Below are 18987 nucleotides of genomic sequence, written 5' to 3'. Positions count from 1 at the left end.
TTCTAAAGATAAAGCGGTTGTTACCAAGTAATGAACAAATAAGTGAAACATATCAATAAGTAATAATTTTACTCCTGTAACCATGGTAACCAGTGTAATTTACAGAAATACAAAACAGTATTGTAGATTGTCAAGATAATATACACATGACATTCAACATTGGTTATTGTGCAGTGTGTAGCCAACCTTCAGACTACACAACATCCAGCACAAGATCCCATTTCTATTCAACACAAGAAACTTGTTATTGGTAATAATGTACCACATGTTAAACCAAAACAGAACAAGTGAACATGCTTGAAATAGCAACATTTGTGTGTATTGGATGTACAGTCAGATAAACTTAATGCATGTGAGAGGTTGGCTCTTGAAATCAGATCCTTTATGTATTGTTGTAGACAAGCTTAGAACATAAACATCCATACCTTTAGACCCTATAAATTACTGACTTCATGATAAACTGACGACCTAGGATGTGGAAGTTATGGCCAAGAAAAACTTCTATATCTCAGAGTCCAGTGACACCCTGTTTGTGTCCGGATGACTACTGTTGGGATCAGGGCTGGGACGATACACCAACTTTGAGATCCGATACGTATCACGATACCTTACTCATGATCCCATATGTATCACAATACTTGCATGTTCTCCTAAATGTGGTGAGTAAGCCATCTTTTTCATAGACAGGACGGCCAAATACCTGGCACCTGGCAGTGTCATCAATGGCAACCGGTATATATTGCATAATTATTATCATCAGTTAGATAATCTAAAAGTCAAAACATGACATGATGGTCAACTTCAGTGATAGATGAAGATATGGTTCAGTACATAATCTTGAAGTATGATAAATTGCACATAACACAGGGATTAGTGATGTAATATGGTTAATAAATGTGTTCAAAGATCGATGTTGTGTGTTGGCAATTAAGGGTTAGTCTAGACAACTGTTACACACACACACACACACACACACACACACACACATACATACTCAAATTCCTAAGCATAAAGATCTATTCAGAATACAAACCAAAGTAATTCTCAGGAGATAAAAAGTTCAATTGTAACCTGAATATAAGCATATAAATATATACAGCATTAAAACATGGCAGGTTAATATCATAAGGCCACTCAGATTTTATTGTTCATTTCATTGTCCGCCAACCCTACTGAAAAGCAGCCGGGAAAAAGAAAGAAATTAAACATAAAAACATAATTTTTTATTATGTTTCCTGCTAGTAATATAGACCCGCCTAAAACAAAAAAAAGTTTCATAAAAAGGCCATGTCCACATCACTATCAGTGATCCAAGAAGCCAGCTACACATTTATCTCCACAGCAGAATCTGAATGATTTTCATATAATTATTTATTTTTATTTTCATTTCGAACGACCTTGTGTGGAAAAGCTTAATTAAATCTGTGAAACATAAAATTTAAAAAGTGTGGCCTAAAGGATATAAATACAAGCCTCCCATTATGACAAAGATCACACAATCTACTTAATCACATCAGCTCAGATCCTGCCCCAGGTTAACGCCTGGCATGAAGCGGTATCAATCACACACCCAAGACAGTACATAAAGGTGACATGACAAAAAGAAAATGATTGTTAATAAACTCTTGTATAAAAAAACTCTTTGACACATATTCATATTTGCATAGAAACATCACATCTCTTTGTTTAGAGTTACCCTGTTATTTAATGTCAACTTATGTCAACAAAGAAGTCACTTCATATGGTCAGTGTAGGATACATACTTAGATCCTAAAGTTTGAGACACCCAAAGAAACTTGACTGTGAAAATGTTGATATCTCAAAGAGATTATTTTGTCAAGAAAATTCATACTTTGTAAACTTTCATAAAGCTGGTAGTCGGAAGTGCTTATGAGTGTGTCAAAATTACTATGGTTTCACTTTTATATGTATGACATTAGTTTCAGGGTAGAGAATATGATGATTAGAGCTCTTCTTTATTGACTTGAACTGTAAAACCTCTGGAAAGTTCACTTTGTCACATGGAAAACACATAGACCTGTTACCCCATAATAAATTTGACATAAGACAACTGTTCGGTCATGTGTTACTTTCTACTTGAGAGGGAGAAGGTGTGCACACATAACCTGGCCTCAAGCAGTCACACACTGTACCTATAACATTAAACATTATTCAAAACTAAAACATTACCCTGCAAAAGCAGTGATACCAATAACTGATATAAGGGTTCTTGTCAAAAGTAAATATATGAATTTACTTAGCTTTGTTAAAGGTGTAACCAATCATAATGACAAAGCACCATCCTCCAATACTTCATAGGCTATTATACACTATGTTCGATTTAACTCCTTGTAACATAGAATCTGAGCACTGACAATATTAATGATGATAAAGTGTGTTACGCAGATGTATTTACTTATTATGCACTTGTATTCAATGGCCAGGACACAATTTAATAAATATCATAACGGAAAACAAATTATTTCCATAAATCCATACCATGCTATACAGAGTACAGTGTTGTAAACAAAATCAATACATCAGTACATACATTATTCATAAGTTGTTGGTTGGTATGTTTTACATTCACTATAGCATGTATAAATGTGTAAAAGTTAAAGTAACTAAATATGCAATTTGCACAAAGAACCTATCCAATATTGCTGCCATTAACCGATGGCTTAACTGGACAAAAAGGTTTTCTCACACTGTCGCTTAAAAACAAGATCCCTGTCACTGTGCTGTAGCCCAGGAGAAGGAATAAGACCTTCAGCATACGATCGTGGTGAGAATTAAATTCATGTGGTAGTACCTCAAAGAATGTTATATAGAGAAATGTTCCACAGGCTAAACCTTGAAGAAGGCCTTGCACTAAACTTGAAGCAGTTGAGTCCCATAGATGTATTATTCCAATGCCAATTCCAACGCCAAGTGGCGCAGTCATCGAGAAGAACAGAATTGAACGCAGCATAAGTTTTGAAGAGAGATTTGTCTGCACGAGATTCATGCCCAAACTGAAGCTTAAGATGCTCTTGTGGAGAACTAGGGCTGCAAAAATTCCCAAAACATTCCCTGTTTTAGTTTGTAGACCAACAGCAAGTCCTTCGAAAATGGAATGGAGTGACAAGGCTACAAGGAGCAAGAAAGCTCGCATAGGAGAATGCACATGCTCTTCATTTTGACGAGTGTGATGTGCACGGCTGCCTTTGTAATTCGGATCTTGATCCGTTTCTGGTTCTTCGTATTCACTTTCTTGTATTTCAGAATCGTTATGTTCAATGTGAGGTTGATCACTTATTCCCGCTATAGAATGTTGACTCCGGGTGGATTCTGTTGCACTTTTCTGCCAGTCGTCACCACCTCCTGCTAAGAGAGGTGCTCTGTCACCTCGCGCTGAAGAGCGTCTCTCTTTCACAGAAATGACGATCTGTTCTGTGATCAAGACTGCAAATAGCCCTATGACCATAACAAACTCTGCCACTGGAAACCCTGTGTAGATTTCCATGACATCTAAAACGGTCGTCAGTTCTCGGCGCACATCGGGAAGAAGGTCCAGGAAGCATGTCGCTAGGAAAACACCGGCGGCAAAACAGCTGAGAAAACTGATAACACGTTTGTAGCCAGGTCGCGATTCCTCGGAGTTGCCAATTTGTGTCAGTTCACTGTTGAAATTTTGAGAGGATGACTGTCTACGAAAAACTCGAATCAGTTTCAACGGAATGAATCCTAACGTAAACGTCAAAAAGAATAACACGAAGAGGACGATAACCTTAACAACTAATAGCGATAACATTATAAGCGGCAGTTCACTGTCATGCCTTGAGTGTCAGTACGAAGTCGCCATTTTGCATCACGTGATGAATCACGGTCACATGATCGCGGCCACGCATGTAGACTTACTGCGTCTCTATTTAAAGGGGCGCTAATCTCTGGCTTCTTTCTGCTGTCTGACACTGCCCGTTGGGGCTCACGAGCTGCCGTGCAAGTCGATTTGCTCGCTAACGCAAATAAACTTTGAGTCGAAATCTATGCACATGTAGATCTATACGCATTTCTGAACACTGATCGGTTACCCGTGATCTTTGAAGATTTTGATATTACAAAGGGTGCATGTTAATTAATTTCTCCAACCTAAACAAACAGGCAATAACAACGGTGGAAGCTCATCGGACGTCGTTATTAATTTTGGAAATAGCCCTGATGGTTACAGTTTAATTTTAAAAAAGTATCCCTGCTATGAAAGCATTTCGGATTGCGTGGATATAACGATCGCTACTCTCTTGTTGTCCATGTGTCCTGGTAGAACCCTACACATGTGATCGTAGTCGTCATTGTCGTGATGCTCAGTTAATCAATTTATTACAGCTATAATTAGTGGTAGCACCACTCAGATCACCAAACAAAGGTTCACATTTTGCATTACAAGATTTTATATGATAAATTTGAAGAACATTATCAAGTCATTTCGAATAGATTTTTTAAATACTGTTACTAATCAGCATCTTTATTTTCAGACATTATGGCTGGATATAGAATAGGGGGAATAGTTTGAGCCTGATACTCAAGAATCGGATATAGAATAGGGGGAGTAGTTAGAGGCTGATACACACGAATCGGATATAGAATAGGGGAGTAATTTGAGCCTGATATCAAGGAATTGGATATAGAATAGGGGGAATAGTTTGAGCCTGATACTCAAGAATCGGATATAGAATAGTGGGAGTATTTAGAGGCTGATACACAAGAATCGGATATAGAATAGGGGAGTAGTTTGAGCCTGATATCAAGGAATCGGATATAGAATAGGGGGAATAGTTTGAGCCTGATACTCAAGAATCGGATACAAAACGGGGGATGGGAAGGGGGGGGGAGTAGTTTAAGCCTGATACTCAAGAATCGGATATAGAATAGTGGGAGTAGTTTGAGCCCGATACTCAAGAATCGGATATAGAATAGGGGAGTAGTTTGAGCCTGATATCAAGGAATTAGATATAGAACAGGGGGAGTAGTTTGAGCCTGATATAAAAAAAATTGGATATAGAATAGGGGGAGTAGTTTGAACCTGATACTCAGGAATCGGATATAGAATAGGGGGAGTAGTTTGAGCCTGATACTCAAGAATCGGATATAGAATAGGGGAGTAGTTTGAGCCTGATATCAAGGAATTAGATATAGAACAGGGGGAGTAGTTTTAGCCTGATATAAAAAAAAATTGGATATAGAATAGGGGGAGTAGATAGAGGCTGATACACAAGAATCGGATATAGAATAGGGGAGTAATTTGAGCCTGATATCAAGGAATTGGATATAGAATAGGGGGAATAGTTTGAGCCTGATACTCAAGAATCGGATATAGAATAGGGGGAGTATTTAGAGGCTGATACACAAGAATCGGATATAGAATAGGGGAGTAGTTTGAGCCTGATATCAAGGAATCGGATATAGAATAGGGGGAATAGTTTGAGCCTGATATTAGATAATTGGATACAGAACAGGGGGAGTAGTTTGAGCCTGATATCAAGGGATTGGATATAGAATAGGGGGAGTAGTTTGAACCTGATATTAGAAATAGAATGCGGGGGGGGGAGGGGGGGGGGGGGGGGGGGGGTCGTTTAAGCCTGATACTCAAGAATCGGATATAGAATAGTGGGAGTAGTTTGAGCCTGATACTCAAGAATCGGATATAGAATAGGGGAGTAGTTTGAGCCTGATATCAAGGAATTGGATATAGAATAGGGGGAATAGTTTGAGCCTGATATCAAGGAATTAGATATAGAACAGGGGGAGTAGTTTGAGCCTGATATAAAAAAAATTGGATATAGAATAGGGGGAGTAGTTTGAACATGATACTCAAGAATCGGATATAGAATAGGGGAGTAGTTTGAGCCTGATATCAAGGAATTGGATATAGAATAGGGGAGTAGTTTGAGCCTGATATCAAGGAATTAGATATAGAACAGGGGGAGTAGTTTGAGCCTGATATAAAAAAAATTGGATATAGAATAGGGGGAGTAGTTTGAACATGATACTCAGGAATCGGATATAGAATAGTGGGATTAGTTTGAGCCTGATATCAAGGAATTAGATATGGAACAGGGGGAGTAGTTTGAGCCTGATATAAAAAAAATTGGATAAAGAATAGGGGGAGTAGTTTGAACATGATACTCAGGAATCGGATATAGAATAGTGGGAGTAGTTTGAGCCTGATATCAAGGAATTAGATATGGAACAGGGGGAGTAGTTTGAGCCTGATATAAAAAAAATTGGATAAAGAATAGGGGGAGTAGTTTGAGCCTGATATAAAATAAATCGGATATAGAATAGTGGGAGTAGTTTGAGCCTGATATCAAAGAATCGGATAAAGAACAGGGGAGTAGTTTGTGCCTGATATCAAGGAATCGGATATAGAATAGTGGGAGTAGTTTGAGCCTGATATCAAGGAATTAGATATGGAACAGGGGGAGTAGTTTGAGCCTGATATAAAAAAATTTGGATAAAGAATAGGGGGAGTAGTTTGAGCCTGATATAAAAAAAATCGGATATAGAATAGTGGGAGTAGTTTGAGCCTGATATCAAAGAATCGGATAAAGAACAGGGGAGTAGTTTGTGCCTGATATCAAGGAATTGGATATAGAATAGGGGAGTAGTTTGAGCCTGATATCAAGGAATTGGATATAGAATAGGGGAGTAGTTTGAGCCTGATATCAAGGAATTGGATATAGAATAGGGGAGTAGTTTGAGCCTGATATCAAGGAATTGGATATAGAATAGGGGAGTAGTTTGAGCCTGATATCAAGGAATTGGATATAGAATAGGGGAGTAGTTTGAGCCTGATATCAAGGAATTGGATATAGAATAGGGGAGTAGTTTGAGCCTGATATCAAGGAATTGGATATAGAATAGGGGAGTAGTTTGAGCCTGATATCAAAGAATTGGATATAGAATAGGGGAGTAGTTTGAGCCTGATACTCAAGAATTGGATGTAGGACACGGAGTATTAGATAGATTAGAAAATAGATTATAGGTTAAGAAAAGTATGGTGATTTAAGAGAGTCACCTGGAGTTTTTCCAAACAAAGATAAATATAAAACTGTTATAAAATAACTGGTACTAAAACATCTGACACACAATATTGGGGATTGTTCTCAACCTGACATTTCAGAATAGAAAATGAAGGGAGGGGTTGAAAACCTTTATAATAAAAGATATATTTGATCTTTTCTGTTTGATCTTTTTCTAAAGAAGGGGAGTCATTTGGGCCCATTAGGGGAGTTAGCTGGGCCTAGAGGGAGTGTTTTGAGCCTGGCTAGGGTAGTCATGCGAGCCGAGGCCCCAATGACTCCAGAGTCAAATTTAGGGGCAGTCGTTTGAGCCTACTACACCGGTTCAACCCGATTCTGCTTCTAGGGTTGTGAGCCCCGTACATGGGTTTCACCAAAGAGGTAAACGTCTGAGACCTGCATCACCTCGGGTTTGTGTCCCACATTATGCTGACATGTTATAATACGACTAGAATACAGCGTTAACCCAACTTACTCACCTTTCTCAACATGAAATAAAACAGTACAATAATTACATAACATACACAATTAATATGCAAAATATATAACTGTACTACAACTGGAAACGATCATGCAGAAATTGCTAGATACTGGCTTTACGTCGGATGAATTTATTTATATGTACATAGTACATACGGACATACTAATTAAAACAAGAGTAGATAAAGGTAGTACTTTAACATGCATGTAAGTGCCTCTTTCATTCTCGCATTCACGCATGCATTCAATCAGCCATCAAAAACATGCTAGCCTCACCAAATCACCGTCTGTCCCTGAGTGACCTCAGTTAAATTACTGATATTACCTTTAACACTAAATGTTTAGACTGAATTAGTAGTAATTATTTATTGGGTATAGAGACACATGTGACTTTAGACTAAATTCGGGATGTTTGTTTCTGTCATTGTTCACAATGTCGTGTAACATTGCTCGCCGTGATCCATAGCTGCCTTAGTGCAGACTATGGCATTAAACAATATTCACTCACGAACACATGAAGTCTATGTGCGGTTCACTTATACCAGACATAGTACAATGCAATGGTACAGATATTTCAAGGACACATTATTTTGATCTATGCAACCACTTCTAAGTATTCAACTATTATCCTACAGAGATCCCCGGGTCACGGAGGTCCACAAAAAAAAAATCATTTAATGTTTGTCCTAGTCTATTCATATTATATAAGCTTCTTTTTTATGTTATTTCCCCTCAAAAACACCTTGAACAAAACGATGACCAGTCAAGCTTTACTCAATCTTCTTATTAAATTGGTAGTCCTGGCAGCTTGAATTTTGTACTTTTCCTCGTCTTGTTATCACAGGCGATCGACTTCCTCATATATTTTCGTATTTGGTGTCTAAATGGGCCCTACTCCAACTCGCTTTCACCCCTCATGAACTGTACAATATCAGTTAGTACCAATAATCACGTAGTCGGCACTGCTTTTAACATCTAATGGTATTTCTTCAGATCTGTTTCATTAAAATATGTGGATTCTAACGCATCATATACACATGCACAAAAGTAAAGCGCCACCCACCATATTTGTGAGCTGTTACTTTTGGCACTTAATGATGACTATTATAACGAGATGTACGATTGTTATAGTGAGTGAGTGAGTTGGGTTTAACGCCGCTTTTAACATTATTCCAGTTATATCACGGCGTGTCAGCTTAATGTGGGAGGAAAGCCCAAATGATGCAGGTCTAAGACGTTTACCACTTCGGTGAAAGCCACGAGCACGAGTATGGTGCTGACAAACCTAGAAACATAATTGGGGCGAACCGGGATTCAAACCCACAATCATAGGTTTCTGGCGTGCCCAAGGGATGCAACTCTGCACAGCGAATTGCGGCGTCTTAGAAGACTTGGCCACCCGTGCCCCCACGATTGTTATAAGCCGTATTCGTAAACCTTATGTGATGCAAAAGTTGTCCCAAAGCAAGTTTATCTTGTGTTCCAAAAGAATATGAGCAGAAAGGAATTTTACCGAAGACCAGAAATTGAAGGATTAGAAAACATTGAAAAACTTTTTTTGTCATGTCACTGTCATGATATCAGCAGACCATATCATGTGTCACATAGACACCCTAGGGAGTGCAGAGTCTATTGCAAGACAGAAACGTCAGTAACGTGTGTATGATCCACGGACATTGACCACAGCTTCAACCCTACGCCTCATACTCATTACAAGTCGTTGAATGCTTCTCTGAGGCAAACGGATCCATTCTTCATGAAGTGCGGCTTCAAGTGCAGCGAGATTTTGAACTGGGGGATCACGATGTCTGATTTTCCGGCCAAGAATGTCCCAGAGATGCTCAATCGGATTAAGATCCCGACTACAGGCCGGCCAAGGAAGAGTAGCAAAAGCTTCTTGACGCAAATAAGCCCAAACTGCCCGAGATCTGTGTTGTCTAGCATTGTCGTCCATGTAAACAGGTCTTGTCTGAAGAGGATGGTTGTCAAAATGAGGTACTACCACTGGACGAAGAACGGCATCTTGGTATTGTTGGCCATTCAGGTTTCCACGAATTGTCACCAGCGGAAGTTTGCAGCCGAAGGAAACACAACCCCATATCATGACAGACCCCCCGCCACATGCTAAGGTCTTCAGGATGTTCCTTGGTGCAAAACGAGTGTTACGTTGCCTCCAAACACGTATTCGACCATCAAAAGTTCGTAGCAGCGTTCGACACTCGTCAGACCAATGGATCCTTCTCCAGTTGGCCAAGTTCCATCGACTACGGGCACGAAACCATATCAGACGATTCCGCATGTGCCTCTCAATCAGTTGAGGACGTTTTACTGGTCTTCTGGCCTTATAACCAGCCGCTCTGAGGCGACGCCTTACGGTCATCGTCGAGAGTCTCTGATGGGTAATCCACTGCAGTCTTAAATCTGTTGAGGTGAGGTGAGGTGAGGTGAAATGGGGTTTAACGTCGCGTCCAAGATTATTGCACTTATATAGCGACGTGCATGCACGTGTATGTATGTGTGAGGCTGCTTGTACTAGTCCGGACTAATGCCAATTTATAGTGCTAGCTCACTGAGATACCATGCCGCAGTTTAACATGAATACCCCACTCAGACACAGTATACTGACTCCGAGCCGACCAGTCCTTGTTTTAGCCCCTTAATTCCGAGCGCCAGACAGGGTAACAACAAGTACCATCTTTAAACGTCTTTTGGTATGACGCGGCCGGGGAACGAACCCCGGACCTTCCGCTCTCCGGGCGGACGCTCTACCACTAGACCACGGAGGCGGTCCTTAAATCTGTTGAAGTGGCAAATGGATTCCGTCTGACTATCCTGAAAAGACGTCTATCCTCTCTGTAAGAAGTCTTTCTTGGCCTACCAGACCTATGCCTATCATTAACATCATTGGTTTGACCATGTTTGACAATCAAACGAGTGATAACACTGTGATGAGTGATGGCCCTGCATGACATGCCAGCATTTTTCATGCCTATCACTTGCCATCTTTCAGCGTTCGTTAACTTTCTCCTCACCATGGCTGATTTTCAACCTCTATTGGAACGGAAATCTCACACAGGAGCAAAATGCAACCATGTGTCTGGAACTTCACTTTTTATAGGGTAGGGGAACTGAAGCAACACGTAAAGCACGTTTTCCTTGTGGTATCAAATTTGGGTTCATGAAACTACGGAAGCCTAATGTAGTCATACATCATCATATTTCGTATTTCTGATTCCCACACGTGAAATCAAGAGACTATGAATATGGTGGAGTTTAACTTTTGTGCATGTGTATATTTCGAACGCACCGATTCTTCTTGGGCTGACAAATGTGTATCAAACAGCAAGGTGAGGCATCAGCCATTAGGTAACGGTACTTACTGGTAGACCCCAGTGTTAGAGGAGTGTCTGCTACCCATTCAGACACGTCGCATACAGGTCAGCTGTGGGTATACATGTAGGAGTAAGCGGGCGAGTTGGATATTGCGCCGCTTTCAGCAATATTCCTGCAGTGACGGAACAACTGAAATTGGCTTCAGATATTGACAGCTACGTGTCGGCGGATTGAAAATAATTGATCCGGACCAGACCAACCAGTGACTGAAATTATGAGAAACGATCTTGGAAAGATGAAATCATTAAGATGCAGACATTTCCCTTTCTCAGGTCATATCGCGTACCTCCATATATGGACCAGTTGTCTTAGGTTTGAAAGCTCTCTCTCTCTGTGCGTGTGTGTGTGTGTGTGTGAGAGAGAGAGAAATGGGGTTTAACGTCGCGTCCAAGATTATTGCACTTATATAGCGACGTGTATGTGTGTGGCTGCTTGTACTAGTCCGGCCTGATGCCCTGATGAATACCCCTCAGACACAGTATACTGACTCCGAGCCGACCATTCCTTGTTTTAGCAGTGTAATGCCCAGCGCCAGTCAGGGTAACGAGGTACCATCTTTTAACGTATTTCTGGTATGACGCGATCGAACCCCCCACACTTCTGCCATGATGTGAGATAAAATACTGTTCAAAGCTGGCTTAAACCAAACTTGCTCATCTCCGACTGATCGATCTTTCATCAAACACTGGCTGGGTTTACCTCACAGGGTCCCACATTCTCATACATTTAGTGTATATAATCTCCATTTTTAATTAGAGGACTGGGACACAGGTACTCTTGAGATATGGGAGAGTGAATAGAGGCTGTTTATACAACAGTTGGAAATGTTTTGGCTATATCAAGGCGGCATGTAAATAACTTAGTGTCATTGAAACATGTGGTTGATAACCAATCTCATTAAAATCATATCTTAGTTCTCGCTACTGCTGAACAAAGATCTGAGGACATCCCATTACGGCTCACGTCAGAACGACCTTTCATTCGACTAAGCAGAGCGTCACTTACCACATCATGAAAGTGACAGTCGGAATGTGATTTCTAATCTTGCAACCTCGAAAACTTAAACACAGTATTCCGAACGATAGTTACGGGCTTAACGACTGAACCCATACAATCTAGACCATCTATTGGCCATTCCAGAATGTGTTTTTGTTCAAGTTTCAAATTTTTTATCGAGAATTTGTCAAAATATGTTTCTAAGCGTAGTCGCAAATTTGAAATTAGTGCCGTAAAGCAGGAGAAAGCTGCCTTCTGATTGGCTAATGTTGACTTCTTGTCAGTCATTTCATTGGTCGGTCAAAGTTCGCGCAAGGTAGGTCTGATGTGACCCGTAATAGGATGTCCTCAGATCTTTGTTTAGTGAGAACTAAGATCTGATTTTTATGAGATTGGGTTGATTAGATGAGCAACTATCACCACCATCGTTGGCATCTGAAGATGGTCCTACACTGTAATCACCCAATCCGCATCTATCAGCTGAAAGGGCAATCATGGTTACTTGGAATTTTTTAATAAATGGAATACCCACATGGTTAGGACTGGAGAACATATATTGGTGAATCGAGCCATGCAATCAATAACATCCTCAACTGTATGGCAAGCTGGATTCTGTCACTAAGTCCAATTCAAGAAGAAAAAAGAAACTTAACCCAGTCATTTTTTTTATTTTCTCACGAGGCTGTACATTTATTCTCTCTGCATCATCTTTTGTCTCTTGAGTTTTTTCTGAGAAACCTTCTTCTTGACTGGTTCATCCTCCCGTCCTGAGGGACGTGCAACAGCCTGTTCCCTCTCAGTGAGGATCACCTCGATGTGACAGGGACTGCTCATGTATGCTGTAACAAGAAGACATCATGAGAAGCTGCTCCAGGCCATGCCGCCAATGGACCTCCCATACTTCCATACAGATGGGACCACTTATGATCATGCACACAGGAAGCAGTCATGCATACAGGAACCGCCCATACCAACAGGAACCTCTCATGCACACAGGATGCTCTGCACATACACATGGACACCTCTTATAAAGAAACAAACTTATATCAATAGGGACCTCTCCAAACTGATTCACCTCAGGAACCAATTGCATACAGCATAAGATACTAGGGTTCTAGGGTTTCCGAGACTACATGTGGCCTGTTATAATCACATTACTGTATCACAATCTGATGTGACATGGTGAGCTTTCAGTAAAAAAAGGTTATTTCATGGAAATCATTCCGCTGAATTGCCATCATCAAGCTCAAAGTAATCCTACAACTAGAAATGTACTTGCAAGCACGCAGGCCCTTTACTTTAAAGATACAAACTCATTACATATACTATTAAGCATTTTCAGTCTGATACTATTAACTTTCATTTGGTCTCATGACATTGTCAAAACAGAAAGTCCTAAGCCATTAGCTACCTTATTAAGTGAATGTGCACTTTGGAAAAACATGTTTCACAACTTGAGAACAGAAACCTTCATTTCTCTTAAAATAAGAAAGTTCTATGCACTGTTTTTAAAGACATCATTTTCACTTTGGAGTAAAAAGGTATGAAAACAGATGATTGTAAATTTCATGACACTCGAAATAAAAAAAATGCCCTATAAAAACAAGTACCATGTATTTAGACATTTGACACGGATGCCAATGAAATGTTATAGCCATTGCAAGATATCATGAATAGAGTTCTCGTGATACACTTTGACACAAAAGCTGCCAAGGCGGTACATTGATCCCAAATAGCAACTTACGATTGATACGTCCATGAGCTCTGTACGTCCTCCTCCTCATCTTGGGAGCCATGTTGACCTGGATGTGTTCAATGACCAGGTGATCGGTATCCAGGCCCTGCACAACAACAACATAGTCTATTACTGGCAGCTGATGCTATCTCCCTCCACCTAACACTGTCAGAAATACTGATGGCACAGGGAGCTTCTCACAGGCCAACAGTCATTCTTTTTGCATCTCAATGACACCATGATTATGAAAAAATGATTTATCAAACTATAGATGTATTGCAATTGCGTGCCCTACAATTTTACGATAGACATGATACATAGGAATTATGATAAATGCCAATAGTATTGCTGTTAGTATACACAACAATCAATAATTTCAATGGTTGCCATTAATAATAAATAAAACAAATGCAGCAATAGAAACTAACATTTTTAGTCCACTAGTCCTTATAATGGTAATATATAGCAAAACCCTTAAAAAAGTCAAATTTCTACTAGTCCTTATGATACCTTAACTATTGTACAGTTTGGCAAGAACAGGACTAGTGCTAATTTCGTGTGTTGATTTGCAAGGATTATGACATCTTCATATCAGAGTTACTTCCCTTTGGTTTCAGTCGCGACAGGGAGGGAAAAGGACGAATTGGACATTGTCAGCAATTCTTTATTTCTATTACATTGATTAACATAATTATCAAGAAACATAGTCATTCAATACTATAGCAATAGCGAGGGATACTATTGCAATACAATCGCAATAGTGAAAATAGCCCCAAAAGCCACTTCTATCTGTAATGCAATGGCATAAAAGGACTGCCCTGTAAAACTCTTCTGTTAGCTGACTTGTTGTTAAACATCACACTCAGCAACATTTCAGCATTATGGTTACTTTTAATAAATAACTGAATCTGGGCCAGCCAAACCACAGACTGATATTACAAGCAACATCCCACACAGCCAGGGTATAACAACACCTGATCAAGTCAGCAAGCTGGAAAACCTGATCCATTTAGTAGTTGCCTTGAAAACAAGCATTGGTTGCAGGGGACCTATTCTAACCCAAGATTCCCAGGGGCCTGAAACACTGTTCATCATATCTTCAAATGATTACCCATATCCCTGCAAAACACATTTGGCATACATGTTGTCTGTAAGTTCTAATTTGTGTTATGAAACACATAAACCACACAAGTTTACGTAAGCATACAGAGATTACAAACCAACCAGTCCACAAATATCCTTGGCCAAATAAAACGTTACTTTGAACTTTTTGTTGCAAATAAATAAAAAAATAAGGTTTTGTCATGTTTAACCATCAATCAAAGGGAGATAATCTACCTTGAATTCAGCATTACTTTCAGCATTCTTCAGGAGCTGGAGCAAAAACTGGGCACTCTTCTCAGGCCACCTTCCCTGGGAGGTCTTGAACTGTTTGGCCTGGTGTGAAAAGAGGTGGATTATCAGAGTAATTTAAAAACTAAAACCATGCAAAAGTTGAGTCATCATTACTGTCCATTAAATAGCTTCCCATAAATAATGATTGTTGAACTGTCAGACTTGGTCCTTTACAACTGCACAGTCAGCAGTATTCCAGCCACATGGCAACAGCTTTAAAATACAGAACACAGATAACGAACAAAGGGATACAACGAACTGTTAAAAAATCCCTGATTTATCTCCTATATAATATCATACAAAATTTACAAATGTTTTATGAAATGTTATCAATTGAATGCTATGAAGTGATCACTGCTAATACAAGTCAATGCTGCAATGTATTACGTTTTATCCAAGATGGGAAGTTTCTGAGCGAAAGCGTATATAATGAACAACAGATATAACAAACTGATTTCTCTGGTCCCTTGTAGTTTGTTATATCCATGTTCTACTGTCACTGATTCTGAACAAAACAAACCAGTGACTGATATGTTGATATGTGCATGGCCAACTCCATAGTAGAACGATGACACACTTTCAACCAAGTCACCGATTCTGATCACCAGATCAAGTAGATCACCTTGCACGAGGAGTTCTTGAATCGGTAACTGATCAAGTGGTAATTCATCCTCCTCACAGAATGCATTGTAGAAAAATAAAAGCTGTACCATTTAATAGGCGAGTTCACTAACCTGAGCCTTCCTGCCCACGCCTCCACTGAACCTGCGGAAGGGTACAATTTCCTTTTTGTCTACTACATTCTTCAGATAGCGATTGGCCCTTTTCAGGTGCATGTGTTTCACAGCCTGGGCAGTTTCCCTTGTGTTCTAGGATAAAGAAAGAAAAACATGTACTGAAATGCAATGACTGTATGTAGGAAGGTTATGAATGTTTCTATTGAACAGTATTTTCTGCTAACACATGTAAAATAGAGAAGCTGAAAGAAACATGATGCAAGAAATTTATTATAGTTCTACAACAGTTGTCTTTCAAAAGGTATAAACTGACAAAGCGATTGATCATTCTAACTGTTGCTCTAAAAATAAAACTTATCAACTTTAAAGTTAGCAAGACCATGGACGTGTTAGCCACGAGGTGCTAGGCTATCTAGGGGGATTTAGGTGCACCCCCCCCCGCCCCCTCCCTCCACCCAAAGTATACCTGAAGTGGTGTATTTTTAGCCATTCTGAGCATAAATAAAGTGTCTGGTTTAAATCTTTAAGTGTCTGGGTTTTTTTTATTTTGGGAGGCAAGAGAAACTCAAAACAACAATAGGTGAGGTGAGGTGAGGTGAAATAGGGTTTAATGTCGCGTCCAAGATTATTGCACTTATATAGCGACGTGCATGCACAGGTGTGTGCGTGCGTAGCTGCATGTATTAGTCCGGACTGATGCTGATTTATAGTGCTAGCTCACCAAGATACCATGTCACAGTTTAACATGGATACCCCACTCAGACACAGTATACCGACTCCGAGCCGACCAATTCTTGTTTTAGCCCCTAAATGCCGAGCGCCAGACTGGGTAACAACAAGTACCATCTTTTAATGTCTTTTGGTATGACGCGGCCGGGGATCGGAAACTCAAAACAACAATAAGTTATGCTTAAAGTAAACTTGTCTTAAAATGAAAAACGTGTAAAGGGATGCACGAAGGTCGTTTCTTTGGTGGCCCAGTATTTTTCAGCGATTATTTTTGTATATGGGACGCCGTAAATGCAAACTCTGCTCAATACTCACTTTGAAATGGACTCTCAGATATGACCCTCTTGCCTTGGCAGCTGAAATGATTGATTAGAAGCAAACTTCAATCAAGTGAATCAATTAGTATTGAAGAATTTTCAAACAAGTTATACAAGAAATCCCCATTGTCTTAATTTTATCCATAGTTCACCAATGTTACACCAATGTTACACGAACAAATTAGATGTACTGGCTAGATACTAGATACAATATCTATCGTGAAATGCATATTTACACCGATGATTCACCCCTAATAAGTTGACTGGGACTGGTTCTATCCCGGAATCCCCAAGGGGTTAAGAGAATGAAACACAAACAAGCAAATGTTCTAAGCAATACACATCATGTATACTACCGGTACATCAAACAAAGCACAGCTCAATTGTATTATTGGTACCTTCATCAATATAATAATCATAATGTGAACAACATTTTCAATAGCCCTCATTTCAGATTTGTGGAAATGTCAACCTTATCTGTACTTACACTTAGAGGGGTTTTCTGGGTCAGATGCATACCGGACCATGTTGATGGATCTGGAAAGAAAGTATCAAAGATGAAAATGTGTTTGAGTTTTATTAACTACCTAACATGTCGGAACAGATGGCATCAAACAGGAGTGAGTGAGTGGATCTTTTAACGGGCCGTACAACCGTACAAAACAGCTTCATCAATGAATATTCTGAACATGATCCACACCTGAAACTTTATTAGGTTAATTGCAAGTGGAAAATGGAATGCAGGGACTTACCTGGATATTCTTATTTTCGAGTTTTATGGATGTTTTATCACTGATCATTCTCAGAAGCCTTAAGTGAGTGAGTGAGTGAGTTGGGTTTAACGCCACTTTTAACAATATTCCAGTCATATCACGGCGTGTCAGCTTAATGTGGGAGGAAAGCCCGAAGTGATGCAGGTCTCAGACGTTTACCACTTCGGTGAAACCCACGAGCACGGGTATGGTGCTGACAAACCTAGAAACATAATCGGAGCGAACCGGGATTCAAACCCACAATCATAGGTTTCTGGCATGCATAAGGGACTTAACTCTGCACAGCGAAACACGGCACCTGAGACGACTGGGCCACCCGCACCCCCCAGAAGCCTTAATTATCACAGCTTTTTGTATTCCATGTGACTCAGAATTTTTATTGTGTACATTCTCAATTTGTAAGTGTATAGGTCATAGAATGCAATATTTTAAACCAAATCAAGTGACTTTTCAGATCATTCTTGTGACTAGTACTAATTAGATTCAGTGTGGTGTGTCTCACTAAGTACTGCACTTTAAAACGGAGGACGTTAAAGATTGATTTTCTGCCTGGCATTTCATAACTAGGTTGGCAAATTATTCCTTGTTATAATTTAGTGGAAGAGTAAAACTGGTTGATCATTTTGTATTACATTCAGCCACTGCTTGACCCACACAATTATTAAAGTTTGACGCTATCTTCTTAATATCTGATCTTTTCTCAGATTGGATATCTCACTTTGCCAAGATCTGAAGAACCCTTGCTTGAATTGAGGGTCTAAAACATCTAGTATGAGTGATAAAAACATTCATTGTAACATATTCAATTTTCTTTGTCAAAACTTTACATAAAGGGGCAGTTCATAATATAACAAAGGCAGTGCTGTTTTGGAAACAAATGTATTTTTACACACAACCTGTTCTGACTGTTGTGGCATCTACATTCAAAGGAGTTTTCTATATATTTGTTCAATAAATGGGGATTTCTGACATCTGATTTCGAGTGGGTGTTCACTCAGGGTACACCTCACTAGACTTAGAAAGAATACAAGAGTTGTAAATTGGATGACATTATTTGCCAAAAAGGTGAGATATCTACACTTATCCTAGCTCACAGCTAGCCCTCAAAATTGTTACAGGATGCATGATCATGATGATTGGAAAGGAGATCCAAAGAGCTTCTCAAAGAAAATGACCGCTATACTGCCTTGAGCGTTTTATTGACAATGGAATATTGTTTTGCTCATTTGGCTCTTTGGAGAACACGTCAACCTATGTTTCATTATCTTCACAATGATTAACAATTAGCCAGTCTAGTGAAAACATGTAAACGTTGGTGAAGGACAACCCCTTGAAACTGCCCCAAGGATACCCTACACATTATAGCTGAAG

At 39.6% G+C, this 18987-nt stretch overlaps 2 protein-coding genes across 2 annotated transcripts; both read right to left on the bottom strand.

Moving 5' to 3' along the window:
* Positions 1-54: 54 nt before the first annotated feature.
* LOC124145032 (zinc transporter ZIP1-like) lies at positions 55-3878 on the bottom strand. The gene has a single exon (XM_046514676.2). The coding sequence runs from the start codon at positions 3791-3793 to the stop codon at positions 2651-2653; it is 1143 nt and encodes a 380-aa protein (XP_046370632.2). The 5' UTR covers positions 3794-3878; the 3' UTR covers positions 55-2650.
* An 8700-nt stretch (positions 3879-12578) lies between these two features.
* LOC124145033 (60S ribosomal protein L17-like) lies at positions 12579-17485 on the bottom strand. Its single transcript, XM_046514677.2, has 6 exons — positions 17331-17485; positions 16842-16882; positions 15795-15929; positions 15004-15102; positions 13675-13771; positions 12579-12769 (listed from the first exon to the last, which is right to left on the bottom strand). Exons 1-6 carry the CDS (start codon positions 17368-17370, stop codon positions 12621-12623), a joined length of 561 nt encoding a protein of 186 aa, XP_046370633.1. The 5' UTR covers positions 17371-17485; the 3' UTR covers positions 12579-12620.
* Positions 17486-18987: the final 1502 nt, after the last annotated feature.

Source organism: Haliotis rufescens, unplaced genomic scaffold (genome assembly GCF_023055435.1).
Source record: "Haliotis rufescens isolate VD_foot unplaced genomic scaffold, xgHalRufe1.0.p SCAF_1, whole genome shotgun sequence".
Taxonomy (NCBI): Eukaryota; Metazoa; Mollusca; class Gastropoda; order Lepetellida; family Haliotidae; genus Haliotis; species Haliotis rufescens.
Note: the sequence above shows the minus strand (reverse complement) of the source record. Positions and strands in the feature narration are given on the sequence as shown.

Bases quoted from the DNA above. Each gene is read 5' to 3' on its own strand.
- LOC124145032 (XM_046514676.2), bottom strand. From the start codon at position 3,793: ATGTTATCGCTATTAGTTGTTAAGGTTATCGTCCTCTTCGTGTTATTC.
- LOC124145033 (XM_046514677.2), bottom strand. From the start codon at position 17,370: ATGGTCCGGTATGCATCTGACCCAGAAAACCCCTCTAAGT. The intron at 16,883-17,330 runs GTAAGTACAGAT...CAATCATTTCAG, and splicing joins CCCAGAAAACCCCTCTAAGT to CTGCCAAGGCAAGAGGGTCA. The intron at 15,103-15,794 runs GTTAGTGAACTC...TTTTCACACCAG, and splicing joins GCGTGGGCAGGAAGGCTCAG to GCCAAACAGTTCAAGACCTC.